Below are 19497 nucleotides of genomic sequence, written 5' to 3'. Positions count from 1 at the left end.
TAAACAATAATTTAGTATTTTATGACAATTTTTAAAAAAATGGATCTATGAATATGAAGTTATAAGAGGAATTGTATAAAATTTCATATAAAAATAATTAATTTTATAATTATAAATATTATTTTTAGATAAATCATTATAACACACTCCAAACTTCATTTTTAACCTTTTTATAGTCATAGTTAATTATACAATTATAAATATACATCATAATTATAAAAATAATTAATTTTATAATTATAAATATACAATATAATTATCTATACATCTTGAGATGAGGTAAGGGAATGAGAGAGAGAGAGAGAGAGAGATATGAAAGAAAATTGAAGATTTGGAGGCCTTTAAGTTGTCTTCACGAGCCTAGCCAGTTGAAAATATTGATCTATGCGAGGTAAGCAACCATTATCTTATTTCAATTTCTAGTAATTTTGCTTTGCAATTAATCTCTTATATTGAATTTGGACATTATTTACAAAACTTAAGATACCTTTATGTTTTAGCAACTTTCATTTTAAAAGTTTTATTATATTGTTGCTTATTTATTCTACATATATTAGTAAAATCATATTATATTTCATATCTTGAGATATTTTGGATATTATTAATATTGGTCTAAACTATTATAGTATCGATCTTTAGAGGATAATATTAATGTTATAAATGTTGCATATAGACATAATAATATAATAATATTATTCAATTACATTATTATGTTATGCATGGGGAGGCGTAAGGGACTAAAATAAATATTATCTTCACTACAGAAAATATAGTCATGACAATGGGCATCTATTGAAAATCAGCATTACTAGTAGATTTTCAACAATATTTCAGGAGATAGAAAAGAATTATTGATTGATAATTTTCATCGGAAACATTTCGGGAGATTTTTAGTCAACTTTCTATCGAACGACAGCTTCTAGAGACATTTCCAGCATAATTTTTGTTGGAATTTATGGCAGCCTACCGGTAGATTTTTCCACTAGCAAACCGTTGGAAAGTCCTACAAAAAATCCGCCGGCAAACCGCCAAAAATTCTGATGGAAAAATCCATTGGAATACATATGCTAAATTTGTCGTATCGACCTGCTCTGGCATATTATCCGTCATAAATCTACTGGAAACCTGTAGCTCATATATTAAAAAAAAATTCTCTCATGTCAATTAATTTGCAATACAACAACACAACATAAGACAAACATTTTACACAGTAAAAAGTTAACAACAATTTACAAACACATACAACATTGCATAAAGTAAAAAATATAATTGCATCAAATTTTACTTAAGTTCTCATCAAAATGTTCTCGAACACATCCAAAAGTCTTTATACATAAAAAAAAAAAAAACAAACGCATACTATCTACTCATAATCAATTCCCTCACTCTCCTCTAGCGGCGCAGGCGCATGTTGCTTTCTACTAAATTGCTATTTGATTCTTTGAAGCTCCTTTGAGATTTGACTTTGCAACATTTTCATGCTTGCTTATGATTTTAGGACATGCTCTAGCTTAGGGAAACCACCTGCTGGCTAACAAAGCTAAGGTAGATTCAGAATGGTCCCCTTAGACAAACACTCCCCCAAGGTCTACAAGGTACCCTTGGACTAAGTAACTCATGGCTGCCGACAAGGATCCTTATGTCAGGTTCGGTCGACTACATGGGCGGATCCCCATTAAGTTGAGGGGGGCATTTTGGAATATTTTGGGTATTTTGGGTATTTTGCCCCCTCTCAAAAAAAATTTTTGCCCTCATTTAATCAATCCTAAGCATTTTTGCTCATCCCCCACAAAAGAAATTTTTTTTGCCCACCCTGAAAAAAGAAGCTGGATCCGCCCCTGGTCGACTATCTCCTCTGACTAAGTAGATCAGGGACCACGATAGCCCGGGATGACGGAACCATGAGATTTTGATCGGGTCCATCATTCATTCCCCACCATCCACTTTAAGTGCAAGGTGGTAAAATTTCTAATTTTAAATATTAAAACTTCCAATACTCAAGCCCATGCTACTATGCTACTACTATATGCAGATAACACATATCTTTACGTTCTTGATCGATTACTAGCCTTAATCGAAAGTTCTCTCTCGTTATCGGGAGGGGTTATTAACTATATGGGCTTGCACCTATAGGAAATCAGAACTCATTCATAAAATCCTCGCATATAATGAGGGCGAAATCTCTGGTTTGTGTCTTATCTACAAACCCAATCCGCCTTCCCAAAATTTACATCGGAACTTAAGTCCGTTAAAACTCCCCTGAAAAGCAAACAGGGCAGGCCGGGGCCAAATTTTCGGAGCCCACTGATTGTTATATAGTAACTCTTTTAATTGAATAGTTTTGGAATATTAATTGCAATGATATGGATGATGTTTGCTTTATAATAATTTTTTATAATGCTATGAATATATATATTATTATAAAAAAAATAATTCCTCCAAAATACACCTTGGGAAATGTTTGTTATTACACATCTTATATGATTTAACTCACTCCTAGCTCCTATATAAGGGTTATGTCATTTTGGGTGACATGGTACAAGCATGAAATCACATATTAGGTTGCTAAAGATGTCTTGAGCTATGAATATTAGTGTTGCAGTATATTTGATCAATAAAGACCCTCAACACCATTGAATTAACCATAGTTTGAATATTCGGTACTTAAGTGGTGAAACAAGACTTGTACTTGGAGCAATAGAATGCAAATATTGTCTTTCTTCATAGTAACTTGAAGAAAGAAATTTATATGATGCAGCCACAAGGATTTATAAACCAAACAACTGCTAAGAAATTATTTAATTAACAGACAAGAAGATTTCTGAAAAATAATATTTGTTGTACAATCAATCTTTAATCTCCAATAATTTTATTTAAGCTTGTACATGTCATGCATTGCTCTACAAATCTTCAGCTTTTCAGACAACAAATTTAATCTTTAGAAATTCTGGAGACCTACAAAAGAAATAACAGCTCTAAAACTCTGAGAAGCTTTCATTCCACATTACTTTATTTTCCTGGAGCTGCAACACTAGAGAATGTAATTCTTAGTAAATTTAAATGATCCAATGTTGAGGTAACATATTAAAGTTGTTCTTTTCGTTACATATGGGGGAAATGAAGTAGAGGGAGGAGAAAGAGGGGGTGATGTTTTTTAAATGTTCTTCATATCAAGCTGGCCTAAGGCCATTCTTGAGCGCCGCAGCCCACACAATGTCTATGCGATCAACATCGATCGCACCAACCTCATGATGTGTCCAGCCTTCAAGACAATGCACAACTCCTCCGGCATGACAGGCATGTACGACGCCACGATCGAGGGTGTACTGTATCATGGTCACTCAGCTAAGTCAGAAAAGTTTGTTGATTTGATCGGTTATTAGTTCATCAGTGTTTGATTGATATATAGGATTACCTCACACATTCCCAAACCTTGAACATCCAGGGGAAGTCTCATTGCAGCTAGTTTCCCATAGGTGCAATCGCGTCGAAAACCGATGATGGGAGGGACGACGAACTGGTGGAAATGAGTTCCTCGTGGGGCTAACCGTTGCTCGCCAAAAGAAATCCATTTCCCAACAATCCATGTCTGTAACCATTGCAGAACATTTTTGCTAGAGCAAAGTTAGTACAAGGAATCATAAATTTATCATTTAGGATTATGGGTTTAGTCAGTGAACACATACCTTGCAATTTTGCGCAGCTTGGTACTTTGTGACTTGGACCAAGTATTGTTGGCAATCTGCAGGAGCTTCCTTCTGTATCTTTTGGAATCTCTCAGTAGAAAGTGTCAGCATCTGTCATTTTTAAGAAAAAATTAGTGAACGAGGCTTATTCTATAACAAATCATCTCACTGCAAATATGTTAGTTGTAAGAAGTGATTGATTTTGTCAGTAGAATGAATAAAGTACAGTAAGATAGTTATAGTTCTATCCCAAATACATTGTCACTATTAAGAAGGTGGCTCATCAAGTACAATTTGGTTGAGAAAAATCCCATTTATAGCATATTTGATCAGAAATTTAAAAAAAAAATAGCTGTTTTCCCATCAGATTTTACAATAAAAGTGTCAATTCCTTCACAAGCAGTAAATTGTCTTTCTAAACAGATTATAGTTAAAACTCTAACGGCATTCTTAGCAGGATGAACTCTCAGTGGTATTTTTTTAGCAAAAGGTGGATCAATTAGATCAATAACATTAAAGAAAATGGATACTTGATTTATGTGATCCTTCAAAGTATAATGTAAAAAAATAAGATCAAATAAAAAAAAATAGCTTACCAGGACCCGCACTTTCCTCCTACAAAGGTACAATGCAATTGCCCTCCCAAGCTTGGATGTAGCTCCAGTTAGGAAGACCTCTTTCACATCCTTAGGGATCTCATTAAGTATCACAGCAGCTGTTAGGGTATTGCCATGGACAATCCTTACATTTAGATAGGGATGTTTGCTGACAAACAAAGTCCCACCACCATTGAGTGCTTCATTCTACCCAAAAAAAAAAAGAGGATAATTCAATGAGTTTTTGCATTTTTAATAGCATTTCAGCATTTTCTTGTCATGACTACAACATTCAGAATAACAATTAGAACGTTTTTTTTTTTTTTTAACACTTGGGGTTCATTTGGGACGGCTTTCTTATTGCTTCTTAAAGCAACATCCTAATATAAAAATTAAAATTTTTATACTAAGAAGTTGCTTTAAAAAGCAGAAAGAAAGTCGTCTCAAACGAAGCCATGATCAATTAGAAGTTCCACTAAAAAACATAATTAGGATCTGTAAAATTTCATGAGTAATTGGAATAGTGTCATTTTTATTTGCACATTCATACTAAAGCCTTTCACAGTCCTGCCAATTCCTGGCCATGTAATAAGGAGCTTTAAATGGAATTGCCATCTTTCCATGTGGAAATGAGCTCAGCACATCCACAATTTGAGACTTAAAAACTCTAAAACTACTTTCAAATGGCTCCATGTGAACTGCAATCCTTATTTCAACATCATCCACCAATATGCATTTAATGCCAATTCCCATAGCTTTAATTCTCACACCCATATATAATTCAAGACCAAGAGAGTTAAGAAGGAACATAATTCTATAAACATTGTTTATAGAAAATCCACATCATCTCATTTCATGCCTCATATTTTTTTCCTGCACGGATCTTAAAGCACTTTAACAAATTAGTTTTGCATTGGAGTGGTTTAAAATCATGCAGAAAGATTATTAAAGGGATTGAACAGAGATGGCATTTATAAGATTTTCTGTAAGCATTATTTAAAGAATTTTTGTCATGTTAGGAAGGCTTGCAAGTTGTACCTTATTAAGTGCTGCAAGACTAAGCACTTTAACACCCATCTTATCTGCTCTCAATATAGCATTCTCAATCTGATCATTGATGCCATTCTTAGCAAAAGGCAGAAAATACTGCAAAAAATAAAAACAAGCAATGTCAAATTTAGCCCCAAAACTATAAGAATTATAGAATATGAAGATGAAGTTGTCAGTATATGGCTTGGAGGTGAAGGGAGAGTATGAGTCACCTGAAAGCCATGTCTGGGCACCACCCAGTACTGGTGTAATCGACCTCGGAGATTGTAGAATGAGTGAAGAAAGGTTTTGGACCAACCCCACATTGCTAACATGAATAGGAAGCCTCCAGGCCAGAAGACAAGAATATAAGGCAAAACTCTGAATGGCATCGAACTGAAAGAACGAAAGACAAATGGAGAATGTAGGGAAGACACGACATCGACCACATGTGCCAGGAAGACAAAATCAGGGACTTTGATGTTCTTCCCTGAAACCACATAAATGTCAACAAGGTAAGAATGGTTAAGAGGAAGGCTTGTCAACTGACAAGGTAAGAAGTTAAAATTAGAGCATTTCAAATTGCAGTTATCACTGCACTCTTCAAGTCCAATTTTAAGTAAAAAATGCAATTTCTTATGGACATAACAATACAACAACAACAATCCTTTATCCCACTACGTGGGGTCAGCTACACGAATCATTTTTCTCCATTGTGTCCGATTATGAGTCAAATTATCATTCAGATCTAATAAAGAAATGTCATTTCAAATAATGCAAATATAATGTCATTGTCATGGCATATGGCCTACCACTATTTGTGAAGCAATGGAAGTGGCCAGCATTTGTTCTTCGCATACATAAATAGAACATTTTTTTGCATGGCTAACAACAATTTGGCACCCTTGATTTCTAATTGAAAGGACTATAACAACTTATGGTGTCATTTATGGGTGATTTGAATCATTAAAAAATAATAAAAAGGGAAATGAATAGTTACATGATTTCATCAATAAGTCTTTCATTCACATATTTCATGTCAGATGCTTGAGAATAACTCTAATCTAAAAGTTTAACAGGATAAAGTTTGTTTACTCAGTGATCAATTATATGACTAAACGCCTTCTATCTCCCAACCATCAAGATAAAAGTCATCTATCATCATTGATAGGAAAGCAGAGCAAAGACACTCCAGAAAGTGATGTAATTCACATTAAATTTGCTCCACTGGCACAAATCAAGTCAGTTATTCTAACGTGGTGGTTGAACTATCTTTTTCCATATTGATAAAGAGTTTTGTTTCATATTTTCATGGATGCCTCAATGAAGAAAAGAAAATGTTTATATTTCTAAGGTTTCGTTTGGGGTGGTTTTTTTCCTGCTTCTTAAAGCAACTTCCTACTACAAAAATTATAATTTTTGTATTAAAAAACTGCTTTAAGAAGCAGTAAGAAAGCTGTCCCAAACAAAGCCTAAATCAGACCCAAATTTGAGAGTAAATTGTGAAACAAAGTTGCCAAATCCCTACAAATTTACACTGTTTTCAGCTTAAAAGAGTTTATTCTTCATCAAAAAGTATAGATTAGCAATAACATATTCCGTTCCAACTCGGTGCAGGTTGTATAGCATTTAAGGGACTCAATTATTAGGTTCATATGTTTTGTTACTTTTAAAGCTAAAATAAATTGCCCGTGAAATTCAAAATGTCTTATCATGGAGCTTGCTTAGCTACTGTTAACAACGCCAGCCTCTGCTCTATCAAGCCAAACTTAACAAGTTAAAGCAACAGGGGGGGCCACTCACACAGCCCACGCCAACCTGGTGGTTGGGACCTCCTGCTCCAACCACGAAGGTCGCCAATTACGTGAGCTAGCTTGCGATTAAATTTGCTCAGAAGTTAAGAAAAAAAAGGGACCCATGAAAAGATGTAGCCATTCATTTTCCCACTGTTATGGTAAAATTAAGACAATTAGATTTTATAATGAAAAATGTACCAAAAAGGCAGAACATGCAATATAATCTAAATATTTTGTGCATCTCTGTTCAAACTATTTGGTTTTGACTAGAGCAATGCAAAGTCAACAGCAGGAGAAATTTTTCTGTGCGGACACCGGATTGGAGAATCATCCGGTTATGCTCAGTACCGAGCGCGGTACATTTTGGGGTGACGTGGCACATTTTTATTGGTCTCCAGGAATTATAAATCCAACAACAGAGTTATCCTTGTTGCATATTATATAATAGACAAAGAATATGGTATATAGCATAAAAATGGAGTTGAAAATACTTTGACTTGATGCAGAGAACTTTATATTAGATTAATATCAGTTAATCAATCAAACATTCTTCAGTTTTTAAGTTCACTTAAATTTATAATTATTGATGTCATTGTTGGAAGAAAATATTCCAGAGGAAGAAAGGTTTCAATTTGCCATTTATCTTTTAAACAATATAGATTATGCACACACCTGAGCTTATTTCCTTCTGCAAGGACCAAGATTTGGTATTGATTGTTCCACCTAATGCATCAAACAAAGGCATAAAGAGGCAGTAATTGGAGTTCTTTTCAGTGTGGTGAAGGCTATGGTACCTACAAGAAGAAAAAAAATAACATAACATAATCTCCTTTCAAAAAGCAATAAAATAAGAAATGACAAGTAATGCCAGGCCACTCATTAATGAAGCTATTAAAGCTATAGCTACCAGATTAGAATGTAAAAGGACTAAATTGGATTTTGGTAATTAGGGTATTGAAAGTTTCACAACGTTTCTGGTTGCCTTTATTGGGTTTTGTGGTAGGTCAGTGAACTAGACAAGAGTTGTATTCATCCCATTACTTGTTTTGTTTTTCTTACTTCAGAAACAGACTCATTAATCAAGTTAACTTGTATGACACTTAAATTGACGAGAAGAAATGTGTTGGTTGAAAGGGAATTGAATTAGCTTACCAATTCAAGATTCTAGGTGGAGTTTGGTTAGAATATGAATTGAACTAGTAAATTTTCTTTTACTCTATATTCCATAACCAAGAACTCTTCTCAAAAGCAATTGTGAATATAGGGGAGTTGTGTCATTTTTCATTAGTCAATATAGGGGAATATAACTTTTCCAATATGAGTATTCAAGAAAAAATTTCTAATTGGTGTGTATTTCTCATATTGGAAAAAGATGATCAAGCCAGCTGCAATGAAGAACTAAATTCCCAAAGCGAATTATGCAAGGAGATACTACAAAATGTCAGCTATCACATCCTATTCCCATCAATTAGCTAAGGTAGGGGTATAAATGAATCGAGTTGAGCTCAAGCGACACCTGACTCAAGCTCTACTTGACCCGTTTTCTCTGAGCTTCAACTTGAGCTTGCCGACATACTCAATGAGTAGTTTCTCGGCAACCAGAATGCAATTTAAAAGAGGTTATTTATTAAAATCTTACATAAAGCTGGCTCAGTATACAAATGAACCAAACATATGCAACTTCGAACTCACCCTTTGCTTTTGGGCAAATTAAGTAAGACCCAAGCCCATTAATGACTCGAACTCCATTGGCTCGGCTCACTTACACCACCCCTAAGCTAGGGCAATAATGCCAAATGCAAACATATAGGGCCACATCACTAGGTATTTTTTTTCCTCTTGCATATCCTTCACTGGCTTTGCGACCAGGAATAAAACTCGTATACCACATTATTTATTTCATATCATTAATATAACAACATAGTAACAAAAGGTTGTCACACAAAATCACATAAATGTTAAACTAAAACATAAATAAGGACCTTTCAAAAAACAAATATTACAAGTAAAAAAACTTGGATGAATTAATGCGTCAATAATCACAGTAGGAGGTTTGTTCTGGAGTTACTTCCAAGAAAATTAGGAACATTGGTGGGGCTTATGATTTTAATGCAAAATAGCAAACCAATACCTAAAATAGCAAACCAATACCTGTTAATACTTAATATAAAGAGTAAATTGTCCCCTATCATAAAAGAAGGGCAAATCCTAACTTCTAATCTCCAGTCTCCTAAAACGGGCTGTTTCAATAAAACTAACTTATCTTCATAAAATTTTTTTTGCCCCTTCCCCTTCCAAAAGAACCTATACTAACTGAGGTTTTTTTTCTTAGAAGCCAAGACATAATTCAATAACAGAGCATCCTAAGCATATCAATAAAAAATAAAAGAGACACTTACGTTGGTGTATAGATAAGGTATCTGAACAAGGGAACAGTTTCAAAGAAGCCACTTGGGAAGACCTCCACATTAGAATGACCCATGCATCTCAAGAAATCAAAGAGCAAAACGTAGACATAAAAGAGCCCAATAGAGCCTGCTCCCATGAAGCAAGCTCCCAATAAAGGCAATCCCATCAATAAGCTCATTAACAGGTGCTCCAATGGCGTCCCATGCCCAGCTGAGTGAGAAAACAAAATTAAATTCATAGCTCATTATTCAGCTCTGTGTCTCTGTAATCCTCTGTTTTTTTGGAAGCCGAACAATGGTTAAAGAAAGTAAGAAGTACCAGTAAAAGAGCTGGGGACAGGAGAAGAGTGGTGGACAGAGTGGTAATTGCTGAAAAGATGTCCACTGTGGAAAGCCCTGTGAGACCAGTAAAAGAGAGGCTCTGACACCGCAGCATGTAGCAGGAGAGCAATAAAGAAACCCTTGAGGTCCCACAAAGGGAGTTCTCTCAAAGAAGGAAACAAGTGGAAAGCCATGGCCCCAATGAATGCTTGAGGTATCAAAAAGTTGTCCCTGAAACAAGAAATATTAGCCATAAAAACCTCAAAACTGTTGAATCAAAATTCCTATAGAGAAGTAAATGTACCAGTCCCACTCTCTGTCTATCTGCTTGAAGTCATAGCCCTGTTGAACGATTCTCCTCGTCCTGGTTAGAAAGATCATGCTGCTGAATGACCACCATAGCTGATGAATCAGACCTCTAAAAGCAAAAAGGAGGAGAAGATGGAGACACCAAACTCCCTCTGCGCTTCCTCCCTCCCATGCTCTGGAATGGATGACCTTGGCAACCAAAGGACCATAAAGAAGGTACTGCAACATAAATTCAATCCAAAGTTAGAGGAACATATAAGCTAAAGATATGAACTTGTCTTGATGTGATACAAGACATGGATTTGCAGTTTGCTTGCCTTGAAAGAGCCGAGATTCTGCCATGGCCAAGAAGAGACCGGAACACCCATTTGAGCTCTTAGGTTGGAAGGAAGGAAGGAAGAAGAGAAGCGTTTGGTTTCTCTCCAAGATCGCAGGGCAGAACCTGATATTTAAGGTGCTCGTAATGCAAAGCGGATGAGCCCCACAACTACAAGTTTACAACTTTATGAATAAGTAATTAAATGAAGTGCGATCAAATTGGTGAACAAAGTATACAAAAAAAGCTATATATTCACACGTAAGAAGTAGAGGGTAGAGAGGAGGAGAATTAATGAGATTTTTTCAACTGGTGATGTGTCTCTCTCCATTCCTCTTGATCATTTTCTCTCTCTTTCCTTAACCATCTCTCTCCTCTGATCTGTTTCCTATCTGTACAGTTTGGTCCCGCGGGTCATAAAGGCTATCACTAACAGTTATACCTCACAATCAATGCCCTTTGAAAACGTGAAAGCTTGAAGCTTCTCATCTCTCAGCAAGGCACATACACGCATACGCACACACAGTTCTCTGCACCGATTATCTGTAATCAACAACCCTCTCTCGCGCTTTCCTCTCTGTCTCCAACTCTCCACCGCCTACTCTCTCTCCCATATCATTCATTACCTATCCTCAGACCTTTGACTCCCCTGTGACGCCCATATTGTTTATTTCAAATATATCGATAGAGGAACTTTAGTTGTTGCTTCCGACTTCTCTATTATGCCTATCTCCCTTAATAATATCAAATATTTATTTTAGTTGAGTGAGTTTTATATTTAAATATATATTAATTTGATCTTAGAATTTTAATTATGATTTTTTTAAAATTAAATTAGTTAGTACTCACTGAATTCATCTTCTTTTAAAAAAAAAAAAAGTTGAGTGATTTAATGCAAGGGCATGATTGCATATCAAATATGATGTTGGAATTCAAGTAAAGAAGTTATTAATTGAACTTCTTTAAAAAATATACACTTAGGCTCTTTTGGGTTTAATCATGAGAAGGGAATGTAAATTTTTTTTATTATTGTAATTTTATATTAATTTTGGCTTTCCTAAGCTGACAGTAGCCTTTCTTCTTCATAAACCGCAATAATATTGCTCTTTTTTTTCTTTTTTCGCACCTCCTTGGGATCAAAGGGATGCAATTAGTATCCAAAAAGAGAGTTACTATACAAAATAGGCATTCAATATATCGATCGAGTGAAAGTAATTATCTTAAATGATCACAATTAGTTTATATTTTCTTGTAAAGAAGGGATAAACGAGCAATTTACTTTGCACTACACTTGAGTGAATATATTTGATGTTTACAAATTAGAATGAATATGACTCTTTGCTAATATTTTTGTTATGAAATTATATTCCGATTTTTTAACCAAAGATTGCCCCTTTGATTAGCACTTGTGGTGGGGTGCTTTTCCTTCCTTTTAAGACTTTTCATGCTATTTTTTATGATGGCTTAACTCAGATGGAATGATGCTCTTTTATCTGGCATATGAGATATGCTATGCATTTTTCTTGTTATATTTATACGGCTTTGTTGAAAGGCTTAAAAACTATAGACATTCTTTCCAAATGGAATTTAGATGTACCTCTTACATGTGTTTTATGTTCTAATGATGAGGAGAACCACAATCACATCTTCTTTGAGTGTGACTTCTCCTTCTCCATTAGTATATCTTCTTTGGTGCCTTGTTTACACCACTTCATTCTTAGGCCTATATTTCTCCAAGTTCTAGATTATATTTCACCTAGATTTTTTATTGCTTCTTAAAGCAGCTTTTAAGTATAAAAATTAATTTTTTTAACTAGAAAGTTGAAAGCCGTCCCAAACGAATCCTTAATCTCTTGGATGATTGCCCGACAACCAATTTCTACTTTGGATAGTCGTTTCTAGCAAATCAAGGGAATTGTCCCTCTTTTGAGATATATTTTGATGCTTCAATGGATTTTTGATCATTTTGAGTCCCTTATAATTGGAGTTTTATTTTTATTCAGTTATTGGTTAAATTATGTTTTTTATTTTAAGCATTTTGCTTAATTTGGTTACATAAATTGTAAGTTTTTTCTTATTTTTCTTACTCTCCTGTTGTATTTTTATCCATCTAATTTTGTCATTGATTAATAAAAATTGGACATGACAAAAAAATCAAGAAAACTCAAATACTATCTTTAATATTGTCTTTTCTTTTAGAAAATCTTAAATTCATTAAAAAAAACTTTGGCCTTGACACCTATATGTTGGTCACCCGGCCCACCCTTTCTTATTCTTAAAATTATATTTCATTCATTATTAAAAAAATTAAATTTGAATTTATTGTGATGTTTGTGAGCTGGCAAAATACAAACATTTTAAATCTCTAATAAGTGACACAAGATCTTATCCCCCATATTTTAAAAGCAGTAATGTGTAAGAACCACAACTTGATGTTTGTGTTGCTTTGATGCTTTCCACAAAAGATTTGAAAAAAAAGGAAGAAAACTGAGAAATGTTTCCAGCACAATAAGCTATACCTGTTGAGCATCGGTTGCTGTTGGCTGAAGTGGAGCATTTGGCTATGGGACTACAAGGAAAAGCTTTGGATATTTGCTTGGAATTGAGAAATCACCAAGAAATAGTTAGAGAAAAACTAGCTGCGACTAGAAAAATAATAGAAATAGCTTTATGTTTTAATCCCAAAGAAAGGAGTAATTAAGTTAATAAAGTAGCCGTTACAAAAGCTTGAAGCTTGTTTAGTCTATTTGGGAAAGTTTGGAAAACATTTTAGCCGTTAAAGTTTTTAAAATTGCGGTTTCAGTATTCTTATGGGGTCAAGTAAGGAGGGAAATGGGTCTGTTGTTCTTTTGCCTTATAACCTGGTTCCCAGCTAGCTGAGATTTTACTGTTCAGTGCTGCAGTTAAGTATTGTGTATGGTAAATATGATATTATTGTTAAAAGAGTTATACAAGGATAATATACCAATGCTTAAAACATAGAGTAAAAAATATAAATATAGTTTGCATGGCAGAACATTCATGGTTATAGAGAGGAAGTGTTTAACATATTAATTTAGTACGAAGATCTAACATTAACACAGATGAAAGAGAAGTTACAATGAGCACCACTGATGTAAGTAGAAAGCATAAAAAGAGAAAAAAACATAGGGTCTGATGTAGTTTAAATGATTATCACAATGTATGTCATTGGTTACAATATTACCCTTTTTTATAATTGGAGAAACTATTACTACAATATGGTAGGCATTGATTTGTGGTGGAAGTTGGAAGAGCCTTGTGGCATGGGAGCTGTCCTTAATAAATCATTTGTTGCGTATTTAGTCATTCTCCTTTGAGGAGGGAAGACCAGAGACCAAAAAGTTTAGCATTTAGTGATTTCTTAATAAATGTAGTTGAGTGATGATTGGAGGATCGTAGTAGGGCCACAATTGTTAGAGGATCACAGTTGAGCGATGATAGTCAAGAGGACATAATCGGGCGATGGAGGTCATATGATCGTAATCAAGTGATAATGTTCGAAGAATCGTAGTTGGGTGACATTAGTCGGAAAATAGTAGTCAAATAGTAGTGGTTAGATTACTATAATCATGCGATAATGATTAGGAGGTTTTTGTTAGGGTGATGGTAGTCAGAGGATCATAATTGAACGACAATGGTTGAAGGATTGTAGTTGAATGATGGTGGTTAAGTGATTGTATATGGCGATGTTAGATTACGATAGTCGAGCAATGGTGTTTAAAGGATTTTTTTCGGGTGACCGTGAGACCATTGTCAATGGATGGTGGTCAGAGAATTGTAGTCGGGTGATGGTGATTAAAGGATCATAGATGGGCATTGATGGTCGTGAGATTATAGATGAGCAACCATGTTTGGATGATCATGGCTAATAGTTGATGTTTGGGAGATCATAGCCGAGTGACAATGCTCAAAGGATTGTAATTAATCCACGGTGGTGGAAGGACTAGAGTGAAGTGATAATGTTTGAAGGACTAAAACCATATTACAATGTTTGGGGGACTATAATTTGTTAGTGTTCATTCAGGCCGTGGCTCGAGGATGATGATTAGCAGTGGTCTGATGATGGTAGTCGAGCGGTGGTTTAACATTATCAATTAGGTGGTGATCAAATGTTTCTCTAATGGTAATTTTCAGGCAATATTCTCATAGTAATGGTTGATGTATTTATAACAATGATGGTCGGGTGGTGTTCTAATGGCGGCAAAAGGGAATTATTTCGATAGTGGTGGTTGATAGTGTTTTCTTGTTAGTGGTCAAGCATTAGATATTCAAGCTATGATAATCTAGCTATCACTCAATGATGACAGTTGGGCAGTGGCCCAGTGGCTATGGATTGGTGGTGGCCTAGTAGTAGTGGTCAGAGGGTGGCACATTAACAATCATATGGTGTTATAACGATAGTGGTTGGGTAGTGTTCGGACGCCTGTGATATGGTGATGGTCTCATATCGACGATAGGGTGGTTATTCAATGATATTTATCAGGCATTTATCAAAAGGAAACAATCAGTTGGTGTTTCAATGGAGGCAGATGATGTTGTTTTGATGATAACGATTAGGCAATATTCTAACGAAGATGGATGTGTGGTGTTTTGACGATGGAAATCAGTAATTTTTTTATGGTGACAGTTTGGTGGTGTTTTAATGGTTATGGATGAGTGATATCCCTATGACTATGGTCGGATGCTGATAGTTTGGAGGTGGTCTGATGGTGACATTCAGTTGAAGGCGTGATAGCAATGGTTGAGTGGCCCAATGGGACATGGGTGGTGGCTCTATGGGGGTAGTCAATTGGTGGCATGTTGGTGATAGTCGAGTAATGGTAATCCAATAACTATAGTCGATAGTGTTTTAAAGGTAGTGGTCAAACAATGTCCTGACTCACTAGTGGTGGTCCAATGACAATCATTAGATAACGCGGTTAGGAGGTGGCCCAATGATGATGGTCCAACAGTGGCTCGATGGTGGTAATTGGGTGATTACCCAATAGTGGTAAACAAAGATGGTATGATTGCGGTGAATAGGTGATGGCTCGAGGATGATAGATGGGTGATGGCTCAATGGTTATAGTCAAGCATGTGATGGCCCAATGGCTCAGACGATCAATGACCCAACGATACTAGATAAGTGGTGGCTTGACATTAGTATACGCGGGCAATGACGATCAGGCAATGGCCCGCCCGATGAGAATGGTCGGGTTGAACCTTAAGATTCTTCAAAGTTATAAGCTCTCTTCTATCTCCCATCCCCCTTCGCGTGCAGCCTAGGGGTCAATTTATAGTTTTTTTAGAGTGATGCTCTTTTTATAAATGTATAAAAAATCTAAAACCATCCATTAATTTACTCATGTTAATTCTTTTGTCATATATCATTCTCTTAATATTTAAGTGACTTAATGATGTCAAAATTAAGTGATTTTTTATTTTTATTTTTTTACTTTGTCTCATCGAGATAATTGATTTGACTATAAATATGCAAGGTTTTGGGATCATTTGATTTTCTAATTAATATTTCAAAATTTCTACTTGTGTTTCTAGTGCTTGATCTGGGCTTGCCCGGATTCAGATCAAATAACTATTTTTGTCAATATATTCATCTCTCTAAGCTGTTAAATTTGACTATAAGTTTGCTAAAATCGCATTTCGAATGACCCTAAATTTGATTCAAAAAATTCCAGATTCAAATATGTATCAAGATTCGTGTAAAATTAAGTCGGTTTTATATATGTAGAGTTTGTTTATGCAAGATGGTATTAAGGAACATGGTTTTGGTGAAATAATATAACATCTCAATGTCTCTTAATGGAAACATGATTGAGGAAAGTGGCTTTGGTGAAATTGATCTATATTCAAACAAGCCCATTCATAAAAAAATTGGACCAGTTCATCCTTTCTCTATTCAACTTGGTTTTGTGCTGAGATGGCTTTTCGATTGGGTTGAACCGTCGAGAGGACTAATTCACCGTTGAATCAATCAAACCATTTTGTTCGATCCAATTTTTAAAATCATGGCATACTTAGTTGAACTACCATGATTTTCTAAAATACTTAACAAATACATTGGATCGTCCAATCATTTATCACAAGATATTTGACCTCAAAGCTCATTGAACAAATATGATTAAATGAATATAAATTAAAAAATAATAATATTTTTTTTATTATTTCAAAGTATTAATCATTATTTCAACTAGAATTATCCACAAGTGAAATTTTATTTAAAACTTAATATTATAGCACTATATCATTTCCAAAATTAATTTAAATTTTTAAATACAAATAATTTCACCTACTTCATAATTTCTTGATGAATTCCATCACTTGTATTAATATATTGATACTTTGAAAATATTAATTCCTTTTATTTTCATAAATTCAAGGCACCAATTTATCAAATATTTTCCAAAGTCACAAATAAAACGATTTTTCTTATATTATCTAAAAATATTATATATTATTACTAAATTTAATGAATTAATTTCATTTTACTTAATTTAATTATTGAAATTACTCAAATTCACCAATAAAACTAATATTTTGATACATTCAAGTTCTTACTTTCTTTAAATTTTGAATAAGGAAAATTTAATAATATTTTGATAAATAAAAAAATATGATTAATAAGATTAATAATAAAATCCACAAAATTAACTTGCTTTAATCACCTATTTTATTTAATAAGTTTGATCAGACATTAATTATGCTTCATACACCTCTCTTAGATGAGCATCTGTGAGGGCTCTTAAGGATGAAGAACATAAACAAATCTATGATAAAATCCTCTATTATCAAAGGTCAACTCCTCCAAATGATTAGTAAGTATAATCAAAACATGTGGCACATTATGTTTACTAACATATAAAGGAAGCAAATAGGACAAGTGTTGAGGAGGGTGAAATTGAGCTAGTTGAATGTATAATAATATCATTATTATTTAAAGTATTGCTGAGGTTTGCTCACCTAAAAGATATTGGAGTTTGACAAATGGCTATGGTGGGCCTCCTATGACTTGTGATAAGAGGGTGATAGTGTTGGACTTAGTGAGGGATGGAGAATTTTACTCATCCTCAATGTCTATCTTGGGGTAAATTGGTGTAAAGTGAAATGTGGTAGGCAGGAGGAATCATGTGACATCATGGTTCTTCTTTCCCTAACCTCAACTTTGTCTTCTTTAATTTTTCGTGATAAAAGAGAATGTGTCGATCTAATAAGTTAATATAAATTATTTTTTAATTAAAACGGGTTTAGGGTTGGGTTATCGAGTCTAGTTCGGGTTCAATTTTAAACTGTCGAGTATTATGAATAAATGGTTAGACGAGTATTCTAAATAGCTATTCAAGTTAGTTTATTTAACAATAGAGTATTTTAAAAATTATTCATTTTTTTATTACTTAAACAAAAGATTACAAATAAGTTGTAGTCGAGCTAAGCCACGATAAGTTTGTTGAACGCTCTGTTCATTTACAACCCTAGATACTCTCCATCTTCATAAATACCGACATTGCGTACTATAGAAGCTTTGGTATTATCTTTGAGAATGGAATACTTAGACACTAACATGAGCATACTTATGGGGAAATATGCTATTAGTTTGGATGGATATGGAGCTAAAGCTTTCTTAATATATAAGCGGTATAGGGCAAGGAACTCTAAGTGAGGGTTTTAGGATGGTAGAAAAAAATGTAGGTAATTTTTTGATTTTTTAATAAATGGTAAGAGAGTAGTCAGTATTTTAAAGAGAGGTGAAGAGAAAGATATTAATGATATAACTAATAACTCATCAAATTACAAATGTATTATGCCACGACCGCGCTATAAGTGAAACTATTTGTCTAATCTTAAAGCAATTTTCTTAATGATTTCTAAAGCAGCTTTTTAGTACCAAAATTTTCTGAACTAGAAAGTTTTGTACTAGAAAATTACTTTAAAAAATAATAAAAAAATTGTCTCAAATGAAACCTAAATAACTGGCTTATTTAGCATAAGAGTAACCTCTTTCAAATATCATTTATTCATAAGAGAAAGTGATTTCATAATCTTGATGAGATCTATAAATAAAAAGGACAGAATTATCCCTTACGAATCTTATAAATTAACCTCAAATTTGAAGGATCGACCTAAAAGTCCATCCTATGTAGGGGTGTCAATTTTTGACACGACACGAAACACGACCCGAATCCGATCCGAAAAAATATGGGTTCGGGTCAACCCGAATCCGAAACTGGTCGGATTTGAGTTCAACAAATCAACCCGTTTTAAAAATCGGGTTGGGTTCGGGTTGACCAAGCAACCCGAAATTGACCTGAAAGTGACGAAAACTCATTTTTAACCCGAAAACTAGCAATTTTGGGTCAACCCCGAGTCATTCGTGTCGGGTCGGGTTGACCAGGACCCGAATAGGGTCGGGTTCGGGTCCAAAAACCTGACCCGTTTTTAAAAACGGGTCGGGTTCGGGTTGATCGAATAGTACCGGATCAGTTCCGAATTCAACCCAAACCCTACCCATTGACCCGAATTGACACCCCTAATCCTATAAAAGTACATCTTTCATGACTTATTTTGCGAAGAATCCGCTAAGTTATCAACGATTTGTTTGGAGAAAATTTTATTGGAACCGTACGATATAATTGACCAAACAAAACTAAATACTACAAAAGTACTCTCTCTCTCTAATAAAAAGAGTAAACAATGGCATTTTGGGCATTTGGCGAAGTGGCGAACTACCCTCTAAAAGCACAGAAAAAAAACTCAACGAGATCAATATAATACAAAAATTAATTAACTTTTTATACATTACACTAACTTTTAAATAAATTAAAATTTTAAAAATTTAATAATAATTAAAATTTGATCTCTTCAAAAATATTATACAAATGTCTTAATCTAACACAAAAAGATACAATAACAACACCAACGTCAAATTTTTATCTCAATACATAGAGGAGAGATTATTATGTGCGGAATCCGGACAGAAAAAACCGTTCGAACATACGAGTGTACATATTTGTACATAATGTT

The 19497-nt window shown here is 34.3% G+C and overlaps 1 protein-coding gene across 1 annotated transcript; it reads right to left on the bottom strand.

Moving 5' to 3' along the window:
• Nucleotides 1-2818: 2818 nt before the first annotated feature.
• Nucleotides 2819-10617, bottom strand: LOC110099662 (very-long-chain aldehyde decarbonylase GL1-1-like). Its single transcript, XM_020826876.2, has 11 exons — nt 10463-10617; nt 10141-10364; nt 9835-10067; nt 9507-9726; nt 7780-7901; nt 5545-5801; nt 5321-5428; nt 4283-4489; nt 3687-3797; nt 3416-3589; nt 2819-3326 (listed from the first exon to the last, which is right to left on the bottom strand). The coding sequence occupies exons 1-11, from the start codon at nt 10511-10513 to the stop codon at nt 3171-3173; spliced, it is 1863 nt and encodes a 620-aa protein (XP_020682535.1). The 5' UTR covers nt 10514-10617; the 3' UTR covers nt 2819-3170.
• Nucleotides 10618-19497: the final 8880 nt, after the last annotated feature.

This window comes from Dendrobium catenatum, unplaced genomic scaffold (genome assembly GCF_001605985.2).
Source record: "Dendrobium catenatum unplaced genomic scaffold, ASM160598v2 fragScaff_scaffold_1427, whole genome shotgun sequence".
NCBI lineage: Eukaryota > Viridiplantae > Streptophyta > Magnoliopsida > Asparagales > Orchidaceae > Dendrobium > Dendrobium catenatum.
This window is presented reverse-complemented; position numbering and strand designations above follow the sequence as displayed.